This window comes from Taudactylus pleione, unplaced genomic scaffold (assembly GCF_031769625.1).
Source record: "Taudactylus pleione unplaced genomic scaffold, aTauple2 ptg000326l, whole genome shotgun sequence".
Classification (NCBI taxonomy): Eukaryota; Metazoa; Chordata; class Amphibia; order Anura; family Myobatrachidae; genus Taudactylus; species Taudactylus pleione.
Window position 1 is genome coordinate 6,531,067 of NW_028284727.1, and position 27,886 is coordinate 6,558,952.

Genomic DNA, 27,886 nt, shown 5'->3' on the forward strand with positions numbered 1-27,886 from the left:
CCCACTGCTCTTTCCTCCCTATCTACCCCTTCTGCGTCACGCCTGTCTGTCTGCCCCTCCCCTTTAGAATGTAAGCCCTCACGAGCAGGGAGCTCTTCCCTCATATGCTTCTCCTTACACCTTCTTCTACTCCTTAATTTATGTCCAATGAAGGATGTGAGAAACCTCCCTCATTGCTTGCCAGCTACGTGTGCCACCTGTTTGTTTATAAAAGCAACTGCAATGGCATTGTCTGGTTGGATTCGCACTGGTAGGCTCCTTAGATGAAATTGAGCCTGAACCAATGCATACTGAATCGCCCTTAATTCCAGTATATTTATGGAAACAGAAGCTTCCTGAATGGAGCGAAGACCCTGTAGGTGCCTGTCTGGAACCACCACCCCCCAGCCTATTAGGCTGGCATCTGTGGTGGCAATGATACAATTTATTAATGACAATTGGCAACCTCTTTGCAGATTTGCATCCTGTAGCCACCATAGAAGTGACTGTCGGGTCTGCAGAGATAATCCGAATATCTGCCTGTTTAATTCCCACGTTGCCGAGCCTTGACCTAACCGCAAGTCCTTCCAAATCATCCAGGAGCTTGTTTGGAAATTAAATTATTTTATTGTCTTTTCAAGATCATATATGGCTCCACCCATCGATGAAGCAATTGGTTTTGCAGTGGTTGGGCATGAAATCTGACAAAAGGAACTGCATCGAATGAAACCACCATTTTTTCCCAGTAGCTGCATAGCCCTCAGGACTGAGGTATGAGACATCTTTAAAATGGTCCTTCTCTTAGATTGAAGATCTTGAATCTTTGCATGTGGAAAAACCCAAAAATACCATCCTGTACGATGGAATTAATTTTGACTTTGGAAAGTTGATGATCTAGCGGAATCTCTGGAGCATGCCTAAAGTAATCTGAAGATGTTGCAATAGGGCTATTGAGGGTGCCTTTAGCTACAAATCGTCCAGATAAGTCAACACATTTATCCCCCCACTCCTGAGTAGGGAGATCATGTGTGCCATAACCTTTGTAAAGACTCTGGGAATGGTGGCCAAACCAAATGGCAGAGCCTGGTACTGAAAATGCTGATGCCCCACTGCAAACCGCATAAGATGTTGATGACCCCTCCATATAGGAATATAGAGGTAGGCATCCTTGATATCTATGGAGGACAAAAATTCCTCTTCCTTCATGGAACAAATGACTGACCATCCTTATGGACTCCATCTTGAAGTTTTCCAAATGGAGATAAACAATTAACCACCTGAGGTTGAGAATGGGATGAAATGACCCATCTGGTTCGTCTACCAAGAAAAGATTGGAGTAGAACTGTAGTACCAGAACCAGATTAATTAATCCGGAATTGGAAAGTGGAGAAATTGCCTGTATGAGAGCCGTCTTTCTGCTCCAGCCACAGGGAGAGGAGAAGAAAAGAATATTTCTGGAACAGGACCCTCCAAATCTAAAATGTAATCCCTGCTTACTAGTTGATTTACCCAAAAATCCAGATTGGACTGAATACAAGTTTCCTGGAATTGAGTAAGCGGCCTCCCACCAGAGAACAGATCCTAGTCCCGTTACAGTCATGTTGATTTACCTGCTGGCTTAGCAGCAGGGTGACTGGTGTTGGGGATAGCACGTCCCCTGAAGGTACCTCTCTAAGAACCCCTAGGTACACCCTGGAAGGCCTGAAAGCTTCCCCTGCCTTCAGTTTGAAACGAACGAAACCGAAGGAATTTTGGTTTTGGTGTTGTTACAGGAAGGTAAGGACTTTTTCCTCCTGTGACCTGAGAAATAAATTTAGTTAATTCTGGACCAAACAAAGACCCTCCTTCAAAAGGCAATGCCTTTAGAGCATACTTGGACTCTATGTCTGCCTTCCATGTGTTAAACCATAGCGAACGCATGGCGGAAATGGTCAAGGCTTAAATATGAGACTGTAACTGAATAGAATCTATTAAAGCATCACCTATATAGGTTAAAGCTTCTAAACTATGATCAGCTAAAGACAAATCCCTTGTTTAAAATCAGCAATAATTGGTTGATAGCCTTTATCACCCAGCGCTGGTCAGAATTGGGCGCAGTGAGACTCGTGACAAAGTGAATATAGATTTTACACACTCATTCTTCCTATCCATAGAATCTTTAGGAGTTACAGACTGTGTTGTGGGAATAACAGTATTCCTGACCAACCTAGCAGTACGAGCATCTGGAAAAGGATAAAGATACTTAAATTTTATCAGAATATGAAAATGAAATACGCAGTCAGGTTTTAACCAGGCTTAAAAAATCTGGGAAAACAAATACATGTTTCTACTTACATTTAAAGAAAAAACTTGACTTATTTTCTGGAATACTGTAGCTGCGACATCTTGGAAATGCCCAGACCTGCATCAGTTGTAATCTGACATCTCGAGAGTCAGTTTGAACTAGGGGTGTGCACCGGCCACTTTTCGTGTTTTGGTTTTGGATCTGGATCTTTCTTCGTGTTTTGGATCTGGATTGGTTTTGCCAAAACCACCCTTCGGTGTTTTGGGTTCTGGGTTTTGTGTTTTGGATCTGTATTTTTTTTTTAAAAAGCATAAAAACAGCTAAAATCACAGAATGTGTTGCTTTTTCTGCTCCTATGCTATTATTAACCTCAAAAACCTTATTTTCCAATCATTTCCAGTCTATTCTGAACACCTCACAACAGTGTTTTTATGTCCAAAAGGTTGCACCGAGGTAGATGGATGACCATGCTAAGCGACACGAGTGGGCGGCACAAACACGTGGTCCATCTAGGAGTGACACTGCAGTGGCAGACAGGATGGCAGTTTGAAAACTAGGCCCCAAACAGTACATAATGCAAAGAAAAAAAAGAGGTGCAAGATGGAATTGTCCTTGGGCCCTCCCATCCACCTTTATGTTGTATAAACAGGACATGCACACTTTAACAAACTAATCATTTCAGCGGCAGGGTCTGCCACACGACTGTGGCTGAATTGATTGGTTCGTTTGGGCCCCCACAAAACAAGCTGGCAATTAATTTGTCCCTGCACAAACTGGCTCTACGGAGGCAAGATGTCGTCCTCATCCTCCTCATTCACCGATTCCTCACCCTCTTCAGTGTTGTGTACATCCTCATCCTCAAAGAGTATTAATTAGTCCCCGCTGGAATCCACCACCACAGGTCCCTCTGTACGTTCTGGAGGCTGGTCTCCCTGGAAGAGTTGATAATTCATTTTTATGAACATCATCTTCTCCACATTTTGTGGAAGCAACCTCCTACGCCTTTCGCTGACAAGGTTCCCGGCTGCACTAAACACTCTTTCGGAGTACACACTGGAGGGGGGGTAACTCAGGTAAAATAGAGCCAGTTTGTACAGGGGCCTCCAAACTGCCTCTTTTTCCTGCCAGTACATGTACGGACTGTCTGACATGCCTACTTGGATGCCGTCACCGATGTAATCCTTTAACAGGCAGACGCACGCTTGTCGCTGCTGCTTTGAGGATGCAGGTGCGGCTACTGCGCATACATTTCACACACAAACACAGAAAAAAAGATTATTTTATTTTGTTGGAGCGCACTTTGGGGGTAACACCACCCTTTAACAGACAGACGCACGCTTGTCGCTGCTGCTTTGAGGACAGTATCATATGCAGTGACAGAAGACTTGTCAGAAATTGTTGGCACGTCCTTCAGTCCGGACCAGATGTCCAAACCGGCCCTTGACTTATGACACAGGCACACGCTTGGCGCTGCTACTGTGTTGATGCACGTGCGGCTACATCGCACACAAGTCACAAACACATAAAAAAATTATTTTTTATTTTTTGGAGCACTTTGAGGGTTACACCACCCTTTAACAGACAGACGCACGCTTGTCGCTGCTGCTTTGAGGATGCAGGTGCGGCTACAGCCCACACAATTCACAAAGACAGAAAAAAAAGATTTTTTTTATTGCTTGTAGAGCGCACTTTTAGAGTTACACCACCCTTTAACAGAAAGACGCACGCTTGTCGCTGCTGCTTTGAGGATGCAGGTGGAATCTAGACGGGATTTGGAACCGGGGACACACTACCTCCATCAATTATCTAAATCCCACTGCACTAATGGCGGATACCGGACGCACGTCTAACACCAACATAGCAGTCAAGGCCTCATTTATACGTTTTGCTTCAGGATGACTGCTGTTGTACTGCATCCTCCTCGCTAGGGACTGTTGGAGGGTCAATTGTTTAGTAAAAGTAGTGGTGTTCCTACTTCCTCTCTGGGATGATGAACAACTCCCAGCAGCAGCAACAGAACTAGGAGGAAGTGGTTCTTGATCTTTCCCTATTTTATTTTTATCGGAGAAAGTTTCGTCCTCCATTTATGTTATATTGATATATACGTGCGGCTAAGGCGCACACAAACACAGAAAATATTTTTTTATTTTTGTTGGACACTAGTGCACTTTGTGGGGTACACCACCCTTTAAGAAATGAGCCAGCCGGCCCTTTACTTATGACACAGGAGCACGCTTGGCGCTACTTTGTTGATGCACCTGCTGCTACTGCGCACACAATTCACAAACACAAAAAAATATATTTTTATTTTGTTTGGAGTGCACTTTGGGGGTTACAGCACCCTTTAACGGTCAAGCCAGTCGGCCCTTTACTTATGACACAGGCGCACGCTTGGCGCTACTTTGTTGATGCACCTGCTGCTACTGCGCACACAATTCACAAACACAAAAAAATATATATATTTTTTTTTGTTTGGAGTGCCCTTTGGGGGTTACAGCACCCTTTAACGGACAAGCCAGCCGGTCCTTTACTTATGGGACACAGGCGCACGCTTGGCGCTGCTCCTTTGTTGATGCACGTGCAGCCACAGTGCACACAATTCACAAACACAGAAAATATTTTTTTATTTTGTTTGGAGTGCACTTTGGGGGTTACAGCACCCTTTAACGGTCAAGCCAGCCGGCCCTTTACTTATGACACAGGAGCACGCTTGGCGCTACTTTGTTGATGCACGTGCAAATACTGCGCACACAATTCACAAACGCAAAAAAATATATATTTTTATTTTTTTTGGAGTGCACTTTGGGGGTTACAGCACCCTTTAACGGTCAAGCCAGCCGGCCCTTTACTTATGACACAGGAACACGCTTGGCGCTACTTTGTTGATGCACGTGCAAATACTGCGCACACAATTCACAAACACAGAAAAAATATTTATTTTTTTTGCACTTGGGGGGAGCACCCCTGATGGACAGAGCACCCCCTGGACAACACTACAGCACCCCTTTAGGACTGGGACACTGCACAGGACTTTGGACTGGACACAGCCCCTATGGACAACAGCAGCACAGCACAACACAGCCAGCCCCTATGGACTTTGGAGGAGTGGACACAGCCCCTATGGACAACAGCAGCACATCACTGCAGCACAGCACAACATTACACTACACAGCTCAGCCAGCCCTAACTCCCACCCTCCCTCTTCACTGTCCAAAGCCGAGTGAGAAAATGGCACAGACGCGGGTACCTTATATAGGATGCAAAACCCGCGAGACCTGGAAGGCGGGATGATGACGTTTTGCTTCGATTTCAGATCCGAGTCAGGCGGGAAAAGTCGAGCCTGACTCGGATCGGGGGGGCACAAAAACGGACATATCTCAGGTGCACAACTCCAAATCATCAATCATATATATAAATGCAATAAAATTTTGCAATCAATAGAGGTTTTTAGCATAATCTTGGCCAAGGTTATGGGCCTACCCACCATATCCAGGTAACCTCTGTAGGGTAGGTCCCTAACATACTACGATTCAAATCCAGAGCGCAGGACACCCCCAAACTAGCCCAGCTAAGCCGCCCCAGGGCACCGCTATAGTAAGAAAAGTGCAGTGTGAAAGAGATAGTTAGGAGCAGCTGCTGCTGCATGTAAAGAATGAAAATAAATCCGAACCCGCTCACCCCTAGTTTGAACACCGACTAGGTTACTCAGGGCAAGACGTCGTGACTTATAGGAGTTTGAACAGGTTAATAGTGGGTGACAGATGGATGGGACATTTCATGTCCGAAGTTGTGCGGACATTTAACATTCCTAGATCTACAGTGTCACGTGTGTACCGGGAATACCACATGGAAGGCATTACCACCCACCAGTGGCTGACCACGGGTGCTTAATGTTGTGACCAGCCGCGTCAGGACAGAATTGTTCATGGTAACAGACAAGCGACACTGGCTCAAGTCACATCCACATTAAATGCAGGAAGTGCCAGATGCATATCCAGCAGGTCAGTGCAGCGTTCTTTAGATTCCATGGAATATGGGAGCAGTAGACCCACCAGAGTGCCCCTGTTAACACTATAACACAAGATATAGTGTCTCACTTGGGCTTGTGATGTCGCTAGTTGAACCCTGTAGGACTGGCACCATGTAGCATGGTCCGATGAGTCACCTTTCTAGTTGTTTCGGGCTGACGGTAGGATTCGGATGTGGAGCACACCCCTTGATGCCATGGGCTTGTGTCAACATGGCACCGTGCAGGCTTGTGGTGGTTCCATATTGGTGTGGGTGTGTGTTCACGAGGCATGGGTTGGGTCCGCTGGTCCATCTGAACACGTCATGGACTGGTAACTGATATGTTGCATTGCTTGATAACCAATTGCAACCCTTCATGGACCTCCCACAACAATGGAATATTCCAGCAGGATCCTGCACCATGTCATCGGTCCCAAGTTGTCCAGAATTGGTTTGAAGAGCATTCTGAAAAGTACAGACAAATTGTGTGGCCACCAAGTTCGCCTGACATGAAACCAATCAAGCATTATGGGACGTGGTGGAGAGGTCCATTCGAACCCAAGGTCCTGTACCTACAAAATTAAGGGAGCTGTGGGAAGCTATCCAGACACCAAAGGTCAACGCCACTCCAGAGGTCTTCTGTCCATTTGGAGAATCAATGCCACATCGAATTGCTGCACTTCGCCAGGCTAGAGGGGGTCCTACACAATACTAGGCATCTATCCCATGACTTTTGGTACTGCAGTGTATATACTGTAGATCTGTCATGTTGTGTAGTTTGCGCAATGCAGTAATCATTTCATTTGACAGACAAAACTACTGTAATATAAATTATGCTTGCAGTACATGCTAAAATATCACAGCCTACATCAGCACATTTTCCATTCTATTATATTCCATGTGGCATCCCCTTTAGGAAGTAGAGCACAATAACATTTCTATTAATATATAAAAAATAAATGTTGTATGTTTGTTGCTCAATTACGACCAAACCTATAAAAATTGATTGACTTGAAAATTCGCATAAGAATAGATTAAAGGCTGGATTAGAACATGGGCTATATATTTTACCATGACTCCCACTGAAAAGCACAGAAAAAAAAAAGAATATAGCGTTACAAGAAAATAGCATTACTATCTTTCTCCAGCAGGGGGTGCTGTACACTTTCTGTATAGTTTGCTTCCAGTGTTGTTTCAATAATTACACACACACACACACACACTTTATTCCAATAATAATGCCAGGCAAGCATAACAGTGAATTATCAAAAATATCCTCTAAGGCTAGAGCAGCAAAAATTGCTCGCAGTACAGACACTTCAGAACAAACACAATTCAGACTACACAGGCAAGCTTAGCGACAAATGAAGCTTTGAGCATCTGAGACCCAAGAGCAGACTATTATGCACAGACAGGCTTCTGCTGACTATGAAACCTCATTTTGAGCATCCCATTTGGACAAATAGCATGATGCAAGGCTTCAACAGCAACATGTCACACGCAGTAAAAAATAGAGGGATAATTAGGTTTCTATGCTAAAGGCGGCATTTCACTATGATCCTTTCATTGAATACAGCACTCATCCTCTAATAACAATCGGGAAGATGGCGGTATGCAAACTATGTAATGGAATGAGATTAGGTATTACAAGTCTCAGAAATGTGTGAAATATTTGCAAGTTATTTTTATGTACTCCAAGTGTCAATAATGAAATAGGGGTCATGTTGATAGCCCAGATCCATCTACATAGTCAAAAAAACAAATAAGGGGCCCAAGTTTATGTGGTCAATTCACAAAAAGGAAATGTATGGTCTTACCTGGTTAAATCCTTTGGTTTAGGCTGGAGCACTCACTCACTCACATTGGCTACACTCCCCCAACACCAAGGAACCACACATCATACCCACCCAACACACCACCAGAATCAGTATCACTACACCTAGGTAGAGCGCACCTTACCCCCTCCATCTCTCATTCAGCATAGTACAACTGACTGCACTGGAAAAGCCCTAAGTTCGTAGGACTGATGTCTCAGGAACCACCCCATTGAAACAAGACTGTTCAGACCTGGATGGAAGCGCAGGCCTGAAACAGAAAAACTGACCTCCGAGGAAGACACAGCGATGCGTCCCAGGAGAGGCCAAGGAGATCTGCGTACCAATATACCGTGGCAATCAGGGGATAGCAGAAAAATCATGCCACCCTCTAACGTCAACTTGTGGAAAACCTGTGGAGACAGTGAGAACCGGACCAACACGTACAGAAGAATTAAATTTCAAAGGCCCGTCAAGGCGTACACCTAAAATGCTTCTCTATTATGGTGCAATCACAGAATCTCAGCCACCTTTGGAAGTGCTAGGAAGAAGTAGTCTGACAAGCCCTAATGAAGAACTAGGAGCTGAAAGACATCTGGGTGAAATGCACCTACGCCGGTGTGAACACCCTAGCGGCTGAGGAAGTTCGCTTTCCAATTCTGAACCCCGTGAAAGAAAACTGCTGACAGAGCCCGAACATAACACTCTGGCCAGCTGAGAAAGCAACTCACCTCCTTGAAGGATTTTCAACTGAAATTGCTGCTCCGATGGTTATTGAAGGCATTGGCTGATGTGTTATCATACTGCAGCAGGACAGGATGATGCTGGAAAAGAGCCCTTAAGACCGCAAGATGCTCCAGAACCTCCATCGGCAACCGACTATCCAGAGCCAGCCACCGACCCTGAAAGGATTGCTGACAGGTTACCACCCCCCACCTGTACAGACTTGCGTTGGTGGTCAGGAGAACCCATTTTAGAAGCCAAAAGGGGCGACCTTTGTCTAAGTGGGAAACCTGGAGCCACCACAAGAGGGAGAGCTGATCCTCTCGAGAGAACAATTCTTCAGCCACAGGTGAGACCAGCTCTACCAAGACAGAATTCCCATTTGAAGAGGCCGTGAGTGAAACTGAGCATATTCCACACTGTTGAAGGGGAAGACCAGAGAGCCCAGGGAATGTGTGCAAGAGAGTATTGACCCTCAGTGATGACACAAGAACTTGCAAAACCTGGCCTGCAGGAGACCAGGAGGAACTGATGATCCCTCCATCGGACTGAAGGGGATCCACTGTGAGATGGATATGTTCCCTGAAAACTTCAGGTGGCTAGGTGAAGATCAGAGGTTAATTTAAATAAGCCCGAATCCTGATACCCCTGCAGCGCAAATGAGCTGCCATAATCGCCATGACTTTCATGAATACCTGAGGGGCCGTGAAGACCAAATGGCAAAACCTGAAAAAGGAAATTTTCCTCCCTGACCACCGACCTGAGTAAGCTCAGATGACTGATACGGATAAAAACATGAAAATAAACCTCCTGGATGTCGATGGAGGCTATGAAAGCCCCCTGCTGCAGTACCCCCTATGTGAGGAGTGAACTCACGAACTTCCAATTAAAAAACTGAATCGCTACCTAATGCTCTATAAGATAATTGGGGACCACAAGAACTTTTTGAGGGCCTTCAAGTTGAGGAATGGCCGGAAGGAACCAATCGGCTACTGAACCAAGAAGAGGCTGGCTGAAAAGTCAGTGCCCCTTTGAGATTGGGAAACTGGAATCATTACTTTGGAAGCCAGCCAGGGAGTGAATGACTACGTCAGGCTTACATGCCACTTCCGAAATGCTAGGGCGTAGCCTTGGGAGACAAACCTCGCACCCAGGCGTCCGACGTGGTCGCTAACCAGTAGACTTGGAGGTAGGGCATCTGATAGACCAGGGCTGTTTAGCTCGGACCTGGAACCCTTGAATGAGTAACCCTGGGACCTCGAGCAAGGCTGGCCCATGACTTTTCCCTGCAGACAAAGGAGCGAAAATTAGAAGTTCGCAACTTAGGGGCTGCCACAGAAGGCAGGAATGCATCCTGGACGACGCTACCATAATCACGTCTCCTGAAAAAGGAAGAGACTCTAAGGCCTATTTAGAGTCTAAGCCAGTGCACCAGGAACAAAGCCAGAGAGATCGCCTAGAAGCCTTGGATGCTGACACCTTGGAGTTTAGGACACCAGTATCTACTGCTGTCTCTACAAGATAAGAGGCCGCCTCACTGAAATGCCCCTGAGAAAAGGTTCCCACTTCCTATCTGTCAGATCCTTAAGAGATGCCCTATTATAAATAGGAAGGGTAGTGTTCATGACTAGCCAGGCAATGGGAGCACCCTGTTTAGTTTAATGCATGGAGTGGACAGAGCAAGCTCTTTCAATATATGGCCCCCAGATAGGGGGGCGTATCATAGTAAACTGATAAGAACAGATACTACACTTGATATTAGCTATAGGATGCCTAGCGCTGCTTACTCATTTTTAAAAAATTAAATAAATTAAATTAAATAAAAAGAAAAAACCTAGACTGCTCAAAAGCGTCTATAACTCAGTCCCTACTCCTGCAAGGCAACAAACAAACTAATCTGCCTGGGGGCAGGGTATACAGGGGGAAGGAGCCGAGGCTAATGGGAGAAAAAGTTTAACTAGTTGGTGCCTGTACTCTTCTCCTACTCCAGCCTATATCTTATGTAATACCTGTGTCCTCTATGGCATAAAGATGAAAAAAATAACTATTTCCTACCTTCAAAAAAAGACACCTTGGAGTTTATTTAATATGGTAGATTTTAAAAAATCATTAATTATATATATATTTTTTTAAGGCAAAACCTGGGTGTTGCGTTGGAAAATATTTTTTAACGCAACATGTTGTATTTTGCCTTTAAAAACAATTGCTGCTTTAAATCCCACCACAAATTGGCAGAAAAATCGTCAAGTTAGAAAAATCCTTGGCTTCTGAACACATTTCAAGCAAAAGTAACTGCAGTCTACAGCACCAGGCTAGCACAGACTTTGGACACCAGTTCAATGCGATAAATTATGTTGCAATTATGTTGAATTAACATTGAAAATAATACCTTCTCCTTCTCGGATCAGTCCTTTGACATGTTCTTGATCTCGTTGTAACATGAGTAAATTTGCATCCTTACGTTTCCCTTCCAGTTTCAGACCTTCAAGATCAGAACGAAGCTCCTGAATAAAGAAAACAACAAAATGGTCAGTAGGCTCTTGTGAAGTCTTTTTCTTCAAGGATTCCTGGAAAATATACTACATAATTGTCACAAATGGGAGAAAGGTGTATATAGAAGTTGCTATACTTTGTTCATTGGCACACCGACTCAAATAAAACATATCTCGTCTTTAGTTTGCAAATTTTTTGGGTCAAGAAAGTATTAACCATAAGGGCTACATCATTTATTGTCCTTAAAAGTGCTAAAAGTCAAATAAAAGCATGATTTACATCTAAAATAGATATAAATTAATAATTTGTGAATATACAATAAATACACTTTGCCTCTGCCGGCTTGCCTTCTTCCTGGTGCAATCTATTCCCCAGGTAAATGAAGCATACATGCCCGTATGTCCACATGATTTAAAAAAAAACACGATTCATCAGACCATGACACCTTGGTCCAGTTCTGACGCTCATGTGCCCATTGTAGGCGCTTTCAGTGGTGGACAGGGGGCAGCATGGTCACCCTGACTATTCTGTGGCTACACAGCAAGATGCAATGCACTGTGGGCCTGATTCACAGCCGCTTGCAAAAAGCGAGCGCTCGCAGTGAATCAGGGCGGGCGCTTGTTTTTTTAGTTGCGGCCTCTTGGCCGCTCGCATAGCTGTGGGTTACCACCCACAGCTTATGCGAGCAGCCATGAGGATGGTCGCGATGGTCAAGACCATCACGGCCATCGGTAGGGTCTCGTTGCCGCAAGCCCCAGTGGACTTCCTGCACTTTTAGAGCAGGAAGCCCACCTACTGACATCACTAGTGATGTCAGTAGGGCCGCCCACAAACGGAGGCGTTCCTGCAGGAACGCCTCCGTTTGCTCAGCCACCCCCCTTCCCCGCCTTCCAAACAGGGCAGCTGTCAATCAACATCGACAGCTGCCCCTTTTGGATACCGGAGCGAGTGCATTTTGCGCTCGCTTCGGGGCTCACGCGTGCGCACTGGGCCACCATCGACCCGCTTGCGAGCGGGTCAGAATCAGGCCCAGTGTGTTCTGACCTTTCAATCATAGCCAACATTAACTTTTTCAGCAATTGTGCTACAGTAGCTCAGACCACACGGGCTAGCCTTCACTCCCCACGCGCATCAATGAGCCTTGAGCAACCATGACCCTGTCGCTGGTTCACCAGTTGTCCTTCCTTGGACCACTTTTTGGTAGGTAATAACTACTGCATACCAAGACTTCTCATTTTTGAAATGCTCTGACCTAGTTGTCTAGCCATTACAATTTGACCACTGTCAAAGTAGCTCAGATCCTTACGTTTGCCCATTTTTCCTGCTTCCAACACATCAACTTCAAGAACTGAGGGCCTGATTCTATTGGGAATAGAGTGAGAATTAGCACTTAACTGTGTACCTGGTCAAACCATATTTCAATGCAAGGGGTGTAAATACATACATATTTTTGCATGTAGTGTAAATACTGGCTGCTTTTGCATGTAGCCCACAAATACTGCACAGCTTTATTATTGCTCTATAGTTTAGATGTCAGTTTGGACACCTCCCTCCCAAATCTAAACTGTCTGCATTTTTTAAATCAGCCCCACCTGCAGTGCAACATGGTTTCACCAAGATGATCAGTTAAGTGCTAAATCTCTCTCTATTCCCAAAGCTGAATCAGGTCCTGAGTGTTTACTTGCTGCCTAATATAGCCCACCCCTTGACAGGTGCCATTGTAACCAGATAGTCAATGTTATTCATTTCACCTGTCAGTGGTTTTCATGTAATGGCTGATATATACCCACACAAAGTAGTGACTTACAATGATTGGACATTAATCACTAATAAAGTCAGACCCAATTTCAACAGACATAAGTCATTAGTCAATGAGGAAACTAAATATACAAACAGATTAAATGCTTTAAGCAGATTGGAGTCTAATAATGATTTATTTTTTTTCACGTAAAGGAGAATTGCTTTCAACGAGAATATAAGAATAGCTCTAACCCTAAAAAGTAGGTATACAGAAGAAGGGGGAAACGAGGGGGCCATAAGAATTATTAGAAGAAGAATTCAACAATAAAACACACAGGCCCTAAGTCACAAGCTATCTTCAATCTTTCATCACATAAGCTAACACAACCAAAAGGGATTAACGTTTGCTACTACACAAGAGCTTACTACATTTTAAATGTTCATAGACCTCAATATATTTGTAAGTAATCTCACTCTAAAAAAGCATTTAGCAAGTATCTGCAATTATTTCCTTAAACGCAATTCCAAATGTTATCCGCTTGAATATGTGTGTGAGAAGCAATCTACTGTAATCAGTACTGAAAAGCATGCTCTTAAAGAATTATGGAATAATGATAACCTGGTCTTGAGAAAAGTCAATAAAGGTGGAGGTATTGTTATCCAAGATAAAGCAGACTATGTCAAGGAAGCTGCCTGATTACTTAATTATGAGAAATTCTATCAACCACTACCCAAAGATCCAACAATTGTCAGAAATCAGGATTTGTTGTAGGCACAGGACCAAAACCCAGGACTTGGACACTGACAAATCTGGCAACTGCCTGAGCCGAAGTGGAATCGGAGTGGAGGATGTAGGCTGAACCGGAGTGGGACCGGAGTATATAGCCTGAACCGGAGTCGGATCGGACTAGAGTATGTAGGAGTAGGCGGATATTATAGCTTGCAACATCAAAAAAAGATATTATATCAAAACAGGATATTATTTTAAAGAAAACCCAAAACCTAAAAGACATACTAGTCCCAAGTCGACTAAAAGGAACACCAAAATCCCAAACCCTAATGAAATGTATACTATGTTACAAATGTGGCCATTGTAATATTTACAAATATGTCCAACCGAATAGAAAGCTTTTTTTTGTAATATTAATAGAACAAAGCAATTCTTCGTGAAGCACTTTGGCAACTATACTACCTCAGTCATCTATTTATTATAGTGTGACTGTGGATTAAACTATGTGAGCAGAATAAAACACCTACTCACACTGAGAATCCAAAAATATATTACAAATATTAGAAACAAAATCGAAAGCCACTCAATTTCCAGGCACTTTGTCAGTCACCACAATTCTGATCCTGAATGTATTACTTTTGAAGTCATAGACCATGTAGAACTAGGTGCCTGGGGAGGTGATCTTATACAAAAACATTCACAGCATGAAATATATTAGATTTTTGAGTTGGATACATTGTCACTCAAAGGGATGAATGAGGATTTTGATTTTAATATTGTGTATACTGTTATATTCATAATTGCTTATGCTCATTTGTCAAACTGTATTAAGTATCATCCTTCTTAACCATGTCCAACCACAAATATGGCCTCCACCATAGGATTGGCAAATCTGTAACTACATTTATTTGTGCCCATATCCAGGTTATATAAAGCCATCGAAATGTCCATTTCCATCACATGAGACACATTCAATACTGATGTTAGTGAATGAGCTTACGCCTACTTCAGGCGCATGTGCTCTCAAAAACAATGTTTTCCAAACAGTTAGTTCCCTATGCATGCGCTTTCTGGAACCCGTAAGTTTCGCCATTGCACAAACTGGAAACAGGAAGCTCTGGAGAGGTAACATCAATGGAACCCCATTCCCAGGAGTATAAATACGGGACCTAGTGGCACATTAGGACCATCCCATGATGAGGTCAGGCCCCAACAAAACGCATTGAAAATGAACCTATATGGTGGTACCCCTCCTCAATACTTGATATATTATCAATTGCTTGTTGGTTCACAGTTTTCCTGATCCTGGCTTATTGACTTTTTCATGTCGGGATAGCCAAGTACAGGCTGACAGTCCCGAAAAAGATAAATATAAACTGCTAATCTTTTTATTTCTTGTACGTGCATAGTTTGTAGTGCGTGAAATAAAATATGTTTTAAAATAGTATCTTACAATGTAGATATCCTTTATTTGTTTTATATGAGCACTGAAGAAGCCATTAGCACTGACACAGAGGAAGAATTTCCCCAACCATGGAAAGATCAGCAATGCTTTTTATTTTTCTGATACACTGATTATTTTATTTTGCATTAATTATGCAAGGAAGCCGAAAAGACACATAGATAAGCTTAGCTACGCTTTTATTTGGTACACACTTTTATTAACCATACGATATAAAAAATGTATTATACATTAGCAGGTACTGATCCTCATTCCTTCATCCTCTACAAATTTATTTAGCCTACCTAACCAACTTACAAGCAGTCACTTGCTGAATAAGGGGAGTGTTTTTACCTAGTCAGCATCCACAGAACTCTCTTTTTTGGTCTCATTATAATATTGTAGATGTAAATATTTATCACTATAGAATATACACTGTATATCTGTATCTCTAATATATATATATATATATATAGATAGATAGATAGATAGAGGCGTAACAATTACGTGTGACTTGGTGACTTGATTGTCTGCTTTCTTGTGAGATATATATATATATATATATATATATATATATATATATATATATATATATATATATATACGCTGCATATCATCTCCGGCAATCAGGGCACAAACACTACTATGAATACCTTGTCACTAAGGGGCATATTCATCACCACTAAAATATTTGTTTTTACTTACTTTTCCCTTGCTTTCGTTAAATTTTAGTTTTTCGGGTCCATTCATCACAGAGGTAATGCAGTATATAGTGTAAATATATGTAATACATTTTGTAATACATGCATCACATTTCATCACTCATTTGTTGACAGCGTTTACCAGAGTAGCATAAAAGTCAGTAATATTTAGTAGCATAAAAAGTATAATAGTTACAATTTTCGGTTTGTAAGACAAAGGGGCCTATGTATTAAAAATTGCGGCACTGCCGCAATTAAGGATCCATATCACAGGGGATATTTTCCGTTTAAATTAAAATATCCCCGTTAAGTACAAAGGGGAGCTAACTAAAACAGAGGTTGCGCTAACTGCTATCTCTGTGCGTTTAGATCCCTGGCATTTAGCAGAAGTCTTTCACTTCTGCTTTGGAAGCTGACACTGCGCATGCGCACAGTGTCAGCTTCCACCGATGGCAGTAGGTTGTGGGCGAGAGATTGAAAAGGGGATGCTGTCATGCGGCCACTGGTCACAATCCCGACAGTGTAATCCCGGCAAGGAATCTATAACATAGGCGTCGAAATACCGACCTCCAGTGGGACAGGGAGTAATGTGAATGATTCAATTCTCTCTGGAAGTGGTTGCTTAATATGAAGGAGATATCCAAATAAATAATGTGCACTGTGTTGCCCAATGTTGAATGTCTGAGCAGCTATGTACGGTAATTCGAAAATGAATCAACAGCTGCTCACTGCACATTGCCATATTTCCAGAAAGCTGCTTTCCATAGCTATTATTTTAATAATAGACGACTACTGTACTTAGCAGGAACTAAAGCTACACCAAATTTCCTTGTTCAAATATCACACTTACAGAAATCAGTCCAGAAATGTTCCAATTTTTAATTTTTTTAAAGACATAAACAGTACATAGTACAGAACCAAGCACATGAAAAGCATTACCATGGCAAGCCACAGTCATCTGATTTACCTAAGTAATACCCATTTATCACGTTCACATATATAAATGTATGCCTTTTACATGGGTGTTTAAAGATGACTACAAAAAGGAATTTCAATATTTTGTATGTCATTTTTTCAGACATTACATTTACCCCCCATTAAATATCTGAGCCAGGAGTGAAATCTCTGATATTAAACGTCATTGATGCAAAAAAAAAAAAAAACATTACCTCCACAATCACACTGGTCTCTAAAGACTTTTTGTAGGCTGAACTATCAAATATAAAAGAAACCATGAAAAACCCACAAAGTGTGATGTGCTGCACTTTATGATTACAGCATTAGGAATGATCTCCTTACCAACAACTTCCTGAGCAAGTGCTCTGCTTCCAGCGTGAGCCGGGGTAGGAGGTCTGTGGACTTTTTAGTTTGCTCACGAGTGGAGATCCAGAGTTAAGGAGAAACTTTGAAGATTTTATTGTGAATAATGAGTCTTCCTTGTTTCTTGAATCAAGTCTACGGTAGAATTGTTTCTTTTACTTGTGTAAACGGGTGTATCAGCATGGTACACTAAAATGGTGGAGATATATTAGCCTGCCTTCACTCATTCCTATACTGCCTAAGTGCACCAAAAATACATATATCAAGGCACCTTGCTGAGCAACTTTGGCCTTTTTGTTAATAAAAAATGTTGGCTCCATCAGAATACCAGAGGGCCCTTAATGCCACGCATGCTGGTATATGTGGTTCTCTAAGTGCCAGCAAGTGGGGGAGGCTTTCTAGGACTTCTAGTTCTACTGTAATGACAATATTATTTCACCTATTTTTTACACAATCAACCCGACACCCACCGCTCAGGGGTGCCGGGGATAGGCCCGGGTTATCAGCCCAGGCCTGGGGTGCCTGGCTGTGGCATTACACCCCGCCTAGAAAGAGTCCAGACCCCTACTCATATTGTCTCCTGTATTTCCACAACCAGTATCCAGGACCATAAGAAGCGAAGAAGAAAGGTTTTGTCTGTTATTTGGCGCACAATAGCAATTTTTCTTATAATAAAATGTTTTATCATTATATATGCAATAACAGACAAAACTTTTCTTCTTTTGTTATGGTCCTTTATGTTTTTTTGTCATTTGGCAACACCCCCCGAATCAAATCATTTTCAATATTAATAATACGGGGTATTTTACCCAGTATTGGGGGATGTGTGCAGATGTATCTATTCCTTTGTTTTCTTTTGATTTCCACAACCAGGACGGGCTCACTGAGCCTGGTGCTGGTTGATGAAAATATGGGGGACCCCTACATCTTTTGTCCCCTGTATTTTTTAAAACTAGGACCAGCTCACAAAAGCCAGGTGCCGGTTGGGCTTTTAGGGGGATACCCTATGTCATTTTTTTTTTATTATTATTTAATTGTATAATTTTACTATTTTGTTTTAAATCTCGCACCCTATTACATTTGTGAGTTTTGGGACAAACTCGCACCTTCCAAATGAGCGAGAAGTTCCGAGTTTGTCCTGCACAAAAAACTTGCACTCCATTACATTTGGACCTATATGTGATAACATTTAGTAATTATCACAAATTTAAGTTGTACGAACCCAAGTTGATGTAATATTACTAAGTTGTATCGCATAATATATAAACAAAATTAGATTACAATATAAAATATAAATTTTTTTATAATCTATTTTTTTTTTTAAATAAATATATATGATAGATTAACATTACCTTTAGCCTTCAATTATTACCCCTAATGAAAATGTCATTGATAAATTCCTAGTCACTATTTACAGATTAACAGAACATTTTTGAATGATTTGCCATTAAGCTAACACAAGATGATAAGGATATAGGAAACTGGCCTCCAGTTCAAGAAAATAGATTTGTTGCTGCAGGTTATTGATGTATTCTGCTTCCACTTTGAAATTGGTCGAGTCCATACTAAACTAAAACAAAATGGAAAGCATTAATAGTGCATGTGCAAAAAATAGTACACCAACATTTTGTCTCAAGGCATAATAGAGAAATTACTTTCGATAGAATAAAACATGACCGAACATTAACCATATTTTTTAGTGACGTGTGTGTGTGTGTGTGTGTGGTACAACTGCCCTCTCCCCATTCCCCTTCTGGTTGATACATGCACTACAGAATAACCCTTATGCACATCATTGTAAGCAGGGATCTGTTGCTAGGTGTAAAAATCATTGTACGGGGCGCTCGGATCATTAGTAAGAGCAGCAGCAATGCACTGGTCCCGGTTACACCAGCAACGTAATACACAGTATTACCGTGAACACAGCGCAGCTCTGGTTCTTCTCTCCAGGAAGTTGCGAGTGTCACTGTCAGGCTTCCGGCTAGATACTGAGACGCTGTAGCGGTTGCCCCAGCAACCACTTCCTATGCGGGCGGGCGCACACAACATTACTGCTGCTATAACAAGGCGCTGTCCACAGAACTGTGTACTGTACACAGTTCTGTGGGCAGCGCCTTGTTATAGCAGTGTACACCGTACAGAGCCTGACTTTACACGTCAGAAATATAGTTACTGTTACAGTAAATAAGCCAATGAACAGTTAAATAAAAAAATATATAATATGGGTACAATACATATCAGCTATAGGAGTCCAGAGCCGTAACAAGACTTTTTGGTGCCCTGTGCCAGAAAGAGCATTGGCGCGTGCCCCCCCCCCCCCCTCCATTTTTTAAATAGGGACATAATAGTGCACTTGAAAAAGGGCAATCGCCTCGTGGGGAAGGGCCAGGGAAGAGATAGGGGAAGACCAGGAGATGCTGAGGATAAAAGAAGAGGAAGCTGCAAGTAAGAATGATAATAAACAGGAAAAATGACAGGCCTAAACGGCTCCCCCTTCCCTGCGGTGCCATGTGCCATGGCACAGGTCGCACTACCCTAGTTACAGCCCTGGAGGAGTCTATTCATGTAGCAGTGACAGAAGCTGATAGGTTGGTACTTTGGGGGAGATTTAATAAAGCTTGGTGGAGATAGATAAAATTGGAGATAAATAGCACCAACCAATCAGCTTCTAAAGGTGCCCACACACTAGGCATTCAGGTCACGATCCAATATTGTGTCCGATTTCTCCCCCTGCAGTCGTGGGCACAATTTGGTGTTAAAAACTATCCAAATTGACCCACGATTTATTGTGCATCCTATACTATTCCAGCGCATCGTGACTGAGATTTTCAGATCTTGCCTGCAGCAGGCAAGATCTAAAGATGCGATGTACGACCAGCGGGTACGCGCATCGTAATCATGAGTAGAGACTCACGATTAGGACATATTTTACACGATCTGTCGTCCCGATGCGTCGGAATCGGGCTGATCTTGTAAAATATTCCCTAGTGTGTGGGCACCTTAACTGTCACTTTTCAAACACAGCCTGTAAAGTGACAGGAGCTGATTGGTTGATGCTTTTTATCTCCCTCCAAGCTTTATTAAATCCCCCCCTTTATCTCTCTCCAAGGGGTCTATTCATGTACAATATGAAGTGGCTATTGAAAAATATCACTATATAGCGCGTCACCGATGCAATATATAGTAAAGTTTAGTAGCCATTCATGTACACTTACCTGTCCGGCATCTTCATGCGCTGTCGGGCCCCTCCGCGATACCTGGACGCAGTGAGAAGAGAGACATATCGGGAGCCCAATATGCCTGTATTCTTAATGCACATGCGCCGGTGTCTGAGAGCAGCAGGTCACATCAGACCCGCTGCAATGAATGCTGGGAAAAGGGGTGGAGCTAGCGCTGGGTGTCGGGCAGACAGCAGGGAAGTATGCAACTCCCCTGCTCTATTCGGCTTGCGGTAGACAGATTACGCCATCCTGAGATGGCGAATCTGTACCACAGGAGAGGAACGGAAAGCTGAGCTTTCGGTTCCTTCATGAAACGCACTCACCATACAGCGGGGGTGCCGCTGGAGAAGTAATACACTTGTCCCCGGTAAACTAACTCCACGAGTAGCACGACGCAGGGAAGAGCTCTGATTTTATTTCAGCTAAACAGGGCTCTTTTCTGCTTCATGAATAGACCTCCAAGGCTTAGTATATCTACCCCATAATATCATACTACTGACTCCCCCGCTTCCTGCGGCTCACTCTGCCTGATCTGCTGCTCCCCCGAAGGATGGTACTGGAGGCGACAGGTCCAGCTTGCTGAGAACAGTATTCTCAGACAACCGCAGCTGAAGCCACCACCGGACAGGTGAGTATACATGAATGGCTACATAACAAATACTATTCGGTCTATTTATGTAGAACATGAAGTGGCTACTAAAAAATATCACTATATATCGCATCACATCAATGCAATATATAGTGCAGTTTAGTAGCCATTCATGTAGACTTACCTGTCCAGCGTTTTCCTGCGGTGTCTGGTCCATGCGCAATCCGTGTACGCAGTGAGAACACAGACATATCAGGAGCCCGAGAGGCCTCCTCCTCACTGCGAATGCGCCGGCGTCCGAGAACAGCAGGTCGGGTCTGCTGCAAAGGACGCTGTAGCCATCGCAGCCTGGCCAATGGAACATCGACAACAATCGCGATGGTCACGTTTGTTTCGATGGTGACCCCAGGCAGCGACCTGGGTCGCAGCACTGGGATCACGCAAAATCAGCAAGGATGTGTGACACCTCCTTCTGCATTCGCATTTTAAATGGACAAGCGGCTGTGCAATTCCGTCCATCTCTGAATCAGGCCCTAAGTGGAGGAATCTATGGGTTACTCCACACGTTAAGCCCCAGCGGGAGCATTTAGTCTAGATTTTTCCACTCAGCTCCCGAGAGCTGCAAGAAAAAAAATCTGTGTGAAGTGCACCTCTAAGAAGTCACTTCTTCACCGGGACAGCTCTGGAAGAGATGTCCCAGGAGTTTTCATGCATACTGGTGTTGAGCTGTGCCTCTCAACTACGTTAATGTAAATTGCATGAACAGTCCAAGCATGTGTGAATGACAGCCTCAGTAGAGCAGCTAGAAAGTGGGATGAGCCCACAAATATTTGACTAGAAATGTGATTGATTGTAATACTGTTCCTGATCGAGTGTGTGTGTGTATATATATATATATATATATATATACATACACACAGTCAGGTGCATAAATATTGGGACATTGACAGAATTTTCATATTTTGGCCTCTATTCACCACCACAATGGCTTTGAAATGAAACAAACAAGATGTGCTTTAACTGCAGACTTTCAGATTTAATTTGAGGGTAATTACATCCAAATCAGGTGAACGGTGTAGGAATTACAACGGTTTCTATATGTGCCTCCCACTTTTTAAGGGGCCAAAAGTAATGGGACTATCAACTCAAAAGCTATTTCATGGACAGGTGTGGGCTATTCCCTCGTTATTTCCTTATCAATTAAGCAGGTAAAAGGTCTGGAGTTGATTCTAGGTGTGACATTTACATTTGGAATAAGTTGCTGTCTACTCTCAATATGAGATCCAAAGAGCTGTCACTATCAGTGAAGCAAGCCATTAGTAGGCTGAAAAATCAAAACAAACCCATCAGAGAGATAGCAAAAACATTAGGTGTGGCCAAATCAACTGTTTGGAACATTCTTAAAAAGAAAGAACGCATCGGAGAGCTCAGCAACACCAAAAGACCCGGAAGACCACGGAAAACAACTTTGGTGGATGACAGAAGAATTATTTCCCTGGTGAAGAAAAACCCCTTCACAACAGTTGGCCAAATCAAGAACACTCTCCAGGAGATAGGTGTATATGTGTCAAAGTCAACAATCAAGAGAAGACTTCACAAAAGTGAATATAGAGGGTTCACCACAAGATGTAAACCATTGGTGAGCCACAAAAACAGGAAGACCAGATTAGAGTTTGCCAAACAACATCTAAAAAAGCCATTACAGTTCTGGAACAACATCCTATGGACAGATGAGACAAAGATCAACTTGTACCAGAGTGATGGGAAGAGAAGAGTATGGAGAAGGAAAGGAACTGCTCATGATCCAAAACATACCACCTCATCAGTGAAGCATGGTGGTGGTAGTGTCATGGCGTGGGTATGTATGGCTGCAAATGGAACTGGTTCCCTTGTATTTATTGATGATGTGACTGCTGACAAAAGCAGCAGAATGAATTCTGAAGTGTTTCGTGCAATATTATTAAATGCTCATATTCAATCAAATGCTTCAGAATTCATTGGACGGCGCTTCACAGTGCAGATGGACAATGACCCGAAGCATACTGAAAAAGCAACCAAAGAGTTTTTAAGGCAAAAAAGTGGAATGTTATGCAATGGCCAAGTCAATCCCCTGACCTGAATCCAATTGAGAATGCATTTCACTTGATGAAGACAAAACTGAAGGGAAAATGCCCCAAGAAGAAGCAGGAACTGAAGACATTTGCAGTAGAGGCCTGGCAGAGCATCACCAGGGATGAAACCCAGCGTCTGGTGATGTCTATACGTTTCCAAACTTCAGGCTGTAATTGCCTGCAAAGGATTTGAAACAAAGTATTAAAAAGTGAAAGTTAGATTTAGGATTGTTTAGTTTGTCCCATTACTTTTGGCCCCTTACAAAGTTGGAGGCACATATAGAAACCGTTATAATTCCTACACCGTTCAAATGATTTGGATGTAATTACCCTCAAATTAAATCTGAAAGTCTGCAGTTAAAGCACATCTTGTTTGTTTCATTTCAAAGCCACTGTGCTGGTGAATAGAGGCCAAAATATGAAAATTCTGTCAATGTCCCAATATTTATGCACCTGACTGTATATATATACATACACACACATATACCACACATACACACACTTCATGAAACACACACTGCACCAATGTGTGCTCCCGAGAGACACAATTAGAAATGGCAATTTGCACTACTAGCGATGAGGTTGCGCAAATTTTGTACAAAAGCGAACTGGGAGAAATGCATGAAATAGTGTGGAACCATCCTGGACCCCCATAAATTGGCAACCTAGATAGCCGGGCATATAGAAGGCTGTTAGTGGCTATAAGTTAAGTACTGGAGGTTCCTTTTTGAACTTTTTAATATTGGTTGAAAAATTATAGCAAGCAAGTGTTTTTCATCAAATTAAAGTCATTTTAAAGCATTTTGGGATACAGGAAATGGTTGTACAGTGATTTTGCAGTATTTTTATACAAGTTTGTAAAAAGTTAGAATAAAAGGTTTTAGCTCAAATATGCAGGTACATAAACCCCTCTCCCGTCAATATAACACCTCCACATATACCTGTCCCACATCATTTACACCCTCCTGGCGCACTTTCATTGAAACAGCAGCTGTGGCTCCTCTAGCGCAGCTGCTGCTGTGACCTCATCACTGTGGCCAGCAGTGATCTGGCAGTCGGCCTCACCCCCTTCAGCAGGAAGCAGTAGCCGCAGCTACTGCTATGTAGCAGGACACCCTCCCGTGCGGCTCTAGAGCAACAGTGATTAAACTAGTGAGAAGCCATGGCTGCTGCTATGTAGTATTTCCCGCCTGGGCAGCCTAGCGGCACCCCTGCCCACTCCTTCTGGCCTCAGCTCCGCCTCCCCATGTGACCCGATCACTGCTGGCCACAGTGATCGGGCAATATTCGGACATTATAATATAAATATATATGTATGTGTCTATATATATATATATATATATATATATATATATATATATATATATATATAGAGGCAGAGAAGAATGGGCACTCACCACTTCGTAAGAAGACACTTTTTAAATACTCACAAATCATATGGTAATGGTCAACGTTTCTGTAACAAATGGACCTTTGTCAAGACAGGATAACCACCACAAAGCTAAAACCAAGGAGACCCATAGACCAATACCCCTCAGCTCACTTGAAGTAGCTACATCAATAACTGGAACCCCAACCCCCAGGTGAAACCCGGACGTAAAAGGGACCTAAGCATCTATCAAAGGGATAATAATACTCACAATATCCAAACAAATCAAAGACAAATATAGAGCAGATAAGGCTGGCACATACAGCCAGCCAGTGTGTATAATCAAAGGCAGCCCCGTCGCGCCACAACCCGGAAGTGCCACGCACAGCAGCCGGAAGTGACGCGGCGGACCACACAAGGTGTCACGCGGGTGGTTACTAGGCAGCGCCAGCAACAAATGCGGCCAGTGCCGTCCCATACCCGGAACTCAAGACACATGGAGATCGCTAGATAGTTGCTAGGTGACGGAGTCATAACAGAGCCAATAGTACAGAGCCAATAGTATAACACAACGGGTATTGGTGGCTAAATCAAATGGGCATCAGGGATGGCAAAAACACTTATAAAAAAACACATAACATAAAAACAACACACCATAAAATAACTGTCAAGATACAGTCAAAGTACTTATAGACTTGACCATCAAGGAATCAAAAATTAGAAGCATACACAAATACAATTATGTTATTATATGTACCAATCATGTATAGCCTTTAAAGAATCATATAAATTTGTCTGCCAACAATACTACAAATATCACCAAAAAAAGAAAACGAAAGAATAAAAAATGAAAAAATAAATGGGTACTAATCAATAAAATATATATACGAAAAAGTAAACATATACATTATAGAAAATGTATATGTGTATATGTGTTCACCGCAGAAAGATGTTGTATGTATGACATTCGTTTAAGCATTTCGAGGCGACAGTATCGAGCCTGTAAATCCATCTGGTCTCACATTTCTTCAGAAGGCGCTCTCTATCGCCACCACGGATTGGCTGTGGAACATGGTCTATCAGCATACATTTCAATGAGGCCACAGAATGGCCCAAAGCTAAGAAGTGTTTAGCCACTGGCTTGTCGGAGCTCTTAGATTGTAGGGCTGCCGAATAGTTGAACGGTGATTGGCCATGCGGTCCCTAAACAATCTTGTCATACCAACATAATAGAGCCCGCATGGGCACAGCAAGATGTACACCACGTAGTCTGAAGTACAATGTAAACGATGGTGGATCGCTATCTTCTTCCCACTGTAAGGATGGGAAAAGTGGGTCCCAGTCGTCATTGACCGACAAGTGATGCAATCAGCGCATCTATAACAGCCAAGACGGCGGGTTGGAAGCCAATGTGTCTGCTGCATCTTAGGTTGTTTCATAGGCTGCATTAGTAGTTGGCGTAGATTAGGACCACGTCGGTACGCCATCATAGGTGGTTGCTTACTGATGCCTTTGAGTGCTGGATCTGTGGTGATAATTGACCAATGGCATTTGATTGCTTTATTGGTTGCTATGGCTGCTACATTGTAAGTGGTAGGATATATCATTCTTGTAGGGTCTACCTTCTTCTTAGCAGTTATTTGAAGGTGTCGTAGTCATGCTTTCATCACGCACCTATCGACTACTAGTGGTGAGTACCCTCTTGCCAGAAATCTAGCGCGCATCTCCACCAATTGTACTTCAGCAGCATCTTGAGAGGTATTGTTGCGTAAAACCCAAACAAAATTGTGAGATGGGCAATGATTCCTTCAGGCTGCTCACATGTTGGCTTGATGCATGGAGCAGGGTGTTCCGGTCGGTGGGTTTATGATATTAAGTTGAGCATAGTCCAGTCCCTAGACGTGAAACAGTCACGTCAAGGAAATTAATGGAGTTTTTATCAAGGCTAGCAGTGAAACGTATAGGGCTATCCAATGCATTGAGGATGGAAATCATATAAAAAAATTTGACATACGTTCCTTTCCAAATAAGGAACAGATCGTCGATATATCTCTTATAACACACAATCTTAGACCCAAAATGAGCTAAAATATGCTTTTGTTCATAAAGGTTGGCATACGATGGGGCCAAATCAGACCCCATCGCCGCTTCCCGGACACCTGGATGTAGTAGTCCCCACCATAGTAAAAATGGTTAGAACCAAGCACCAGCTCAATCAATTCGCATAAGAACTCAATCGGAGGTCCAACATGGATACCAGTACTAACAATGGTTCTCACTGCACCAATGCCTGCCTGATGAGGTATCACGTATAGAGAGACGATACGTCCATGGTGGCTTTCCACATATCCTCAGTAAGGTCATTTAGGGTCAAAACTTTGTCGAGGAAATCAGACGTATCACGTAGAAAACTCTCTATACCCATCATGTGGGGTTGGAGAAACCCATCAGCAAAGATTGCTAAGGGTTGCAATACCAAGCCTCTTGCTGATATAATCGGCCGCCCGGGCAGGTCGACCAAAGACTTATGAATTTTGGGTAGAAAGTACATAATAGGGCACACTGGATGAGGCACTGTTAAATAAGCTGCTACCCCTTCATCGATCCACATCAGTTGTGCCGCCCTATTTACCACTAGGTCGACCCTACGCTTGACCTCAAGCATCGGATTTGGAATCACCTGGGCATACGTATGTCCATCACTAAACTGACGTCTTACATCTTGGACATACACATGCCAGTCCTGCACCACAACAGCTCCGCCTTTATTGGCCTGACGTATCACAATTGACTCGACATGTATTATGCCTTGCAAGGCACATCTCTGTATATGGGTAAGATTATCATATCTTTTGGTGACATTACAAGTCGACATCCCAAGATCAACTAACCGTAAATAGGTTTTGATACTGGCGTTATTTGACTGTGGGTCAAATAAACTGGGGTTTCTAAATTTGCTGGAAGTAGTCGCGATTTACGACCAAACTTATAATGATCAATGGACCAATTGAATTTGTCACTTTGTACCGTAGGAACAAATGAAAGACCAAGTGAAAGGACCTCAAATTCGGCTTGTGACAGGGGTCAGTTAGATAAGTTGTAAATAGGCTCTAGCTCTTCGGACATCCCCTTCCCCGTTTTTTTGGTTTTGCCCCCACGTCTACTTGGGTATCTGGGGTACATCGTGGGCCCAGCCCCTGACCCCTGCCTAAAAAAAAAGAGGACCCACTAGGTGGACTTTTCGCTCCCATATTGAATAGAGGGGTATTCAATATGGGAGCGAAAACTCTGTGTTGGACTTTCGCTCCACATTGGAGATTTTCCTGGGATAAAGGATCGGGCGCGCGCCCGCTTTATCCCCGT

The 27,886-nt window shown here is 43.0% G+C and overlaps 1 protein-coding gene and 1 long non-coding RNA gene across 4 annotated transcripts in view; one reads left to right on the plus strand and one right to left on the minus strand.

The window, feature by feature from the left end:
* LOC148509471 (uncharacterized) overlaps nt 1-19,206 on the minus strand; it is an 88,389-nt gene extending 69,183 nt beyond the window's left edge. The window contains exons 1-4 of one of the 3 annotated variants that reach the window (XM_088443110.1): nt 19,149-19,206; nt 18,709-18,803; nt 17,213-17,291; nt 11,198-11,312 (exon numbers count right to left, since the gene is read on the minus strand). In XM_088443110.1, the coding sequence (XP_088299236.1) occupies nt 11,198-11,312; nt 17,213-17,291; nt 18,709-18,797 (283 nt within the window). In that variant the 5' untranslated portion in view covers nt 18,798-18,803; nt 19,149-19,206. Of the gene's footprint in view, nt 1-11,197; nt 11,313-17,212; nt 17,292-18,708; nt 18,804-19,024; nt 19,113-19,148 lie in introns of those variants that run through there. The other 2 variants (XM_088443112.1, XM_088443111.1) reach the window with 2 other exon arrangements.
* The window catches only part of LOC148509472 (uncharacterized), a 99,285-nt gene that overhangs the window by 6,377 nt on the left and 65,022 nt on the right, over nt 1-27,886 (plus strand). The window contains exon 2 of the long non-coding RNA XR_015869434.1: nt 11,283-11,336. This is a non-coding gene — a long non-coding RNA (uncharacterized LOC148509472). The remainder of the gene's footprint in view (nt 1-11,282; nt 11,337-27,886) is intronic.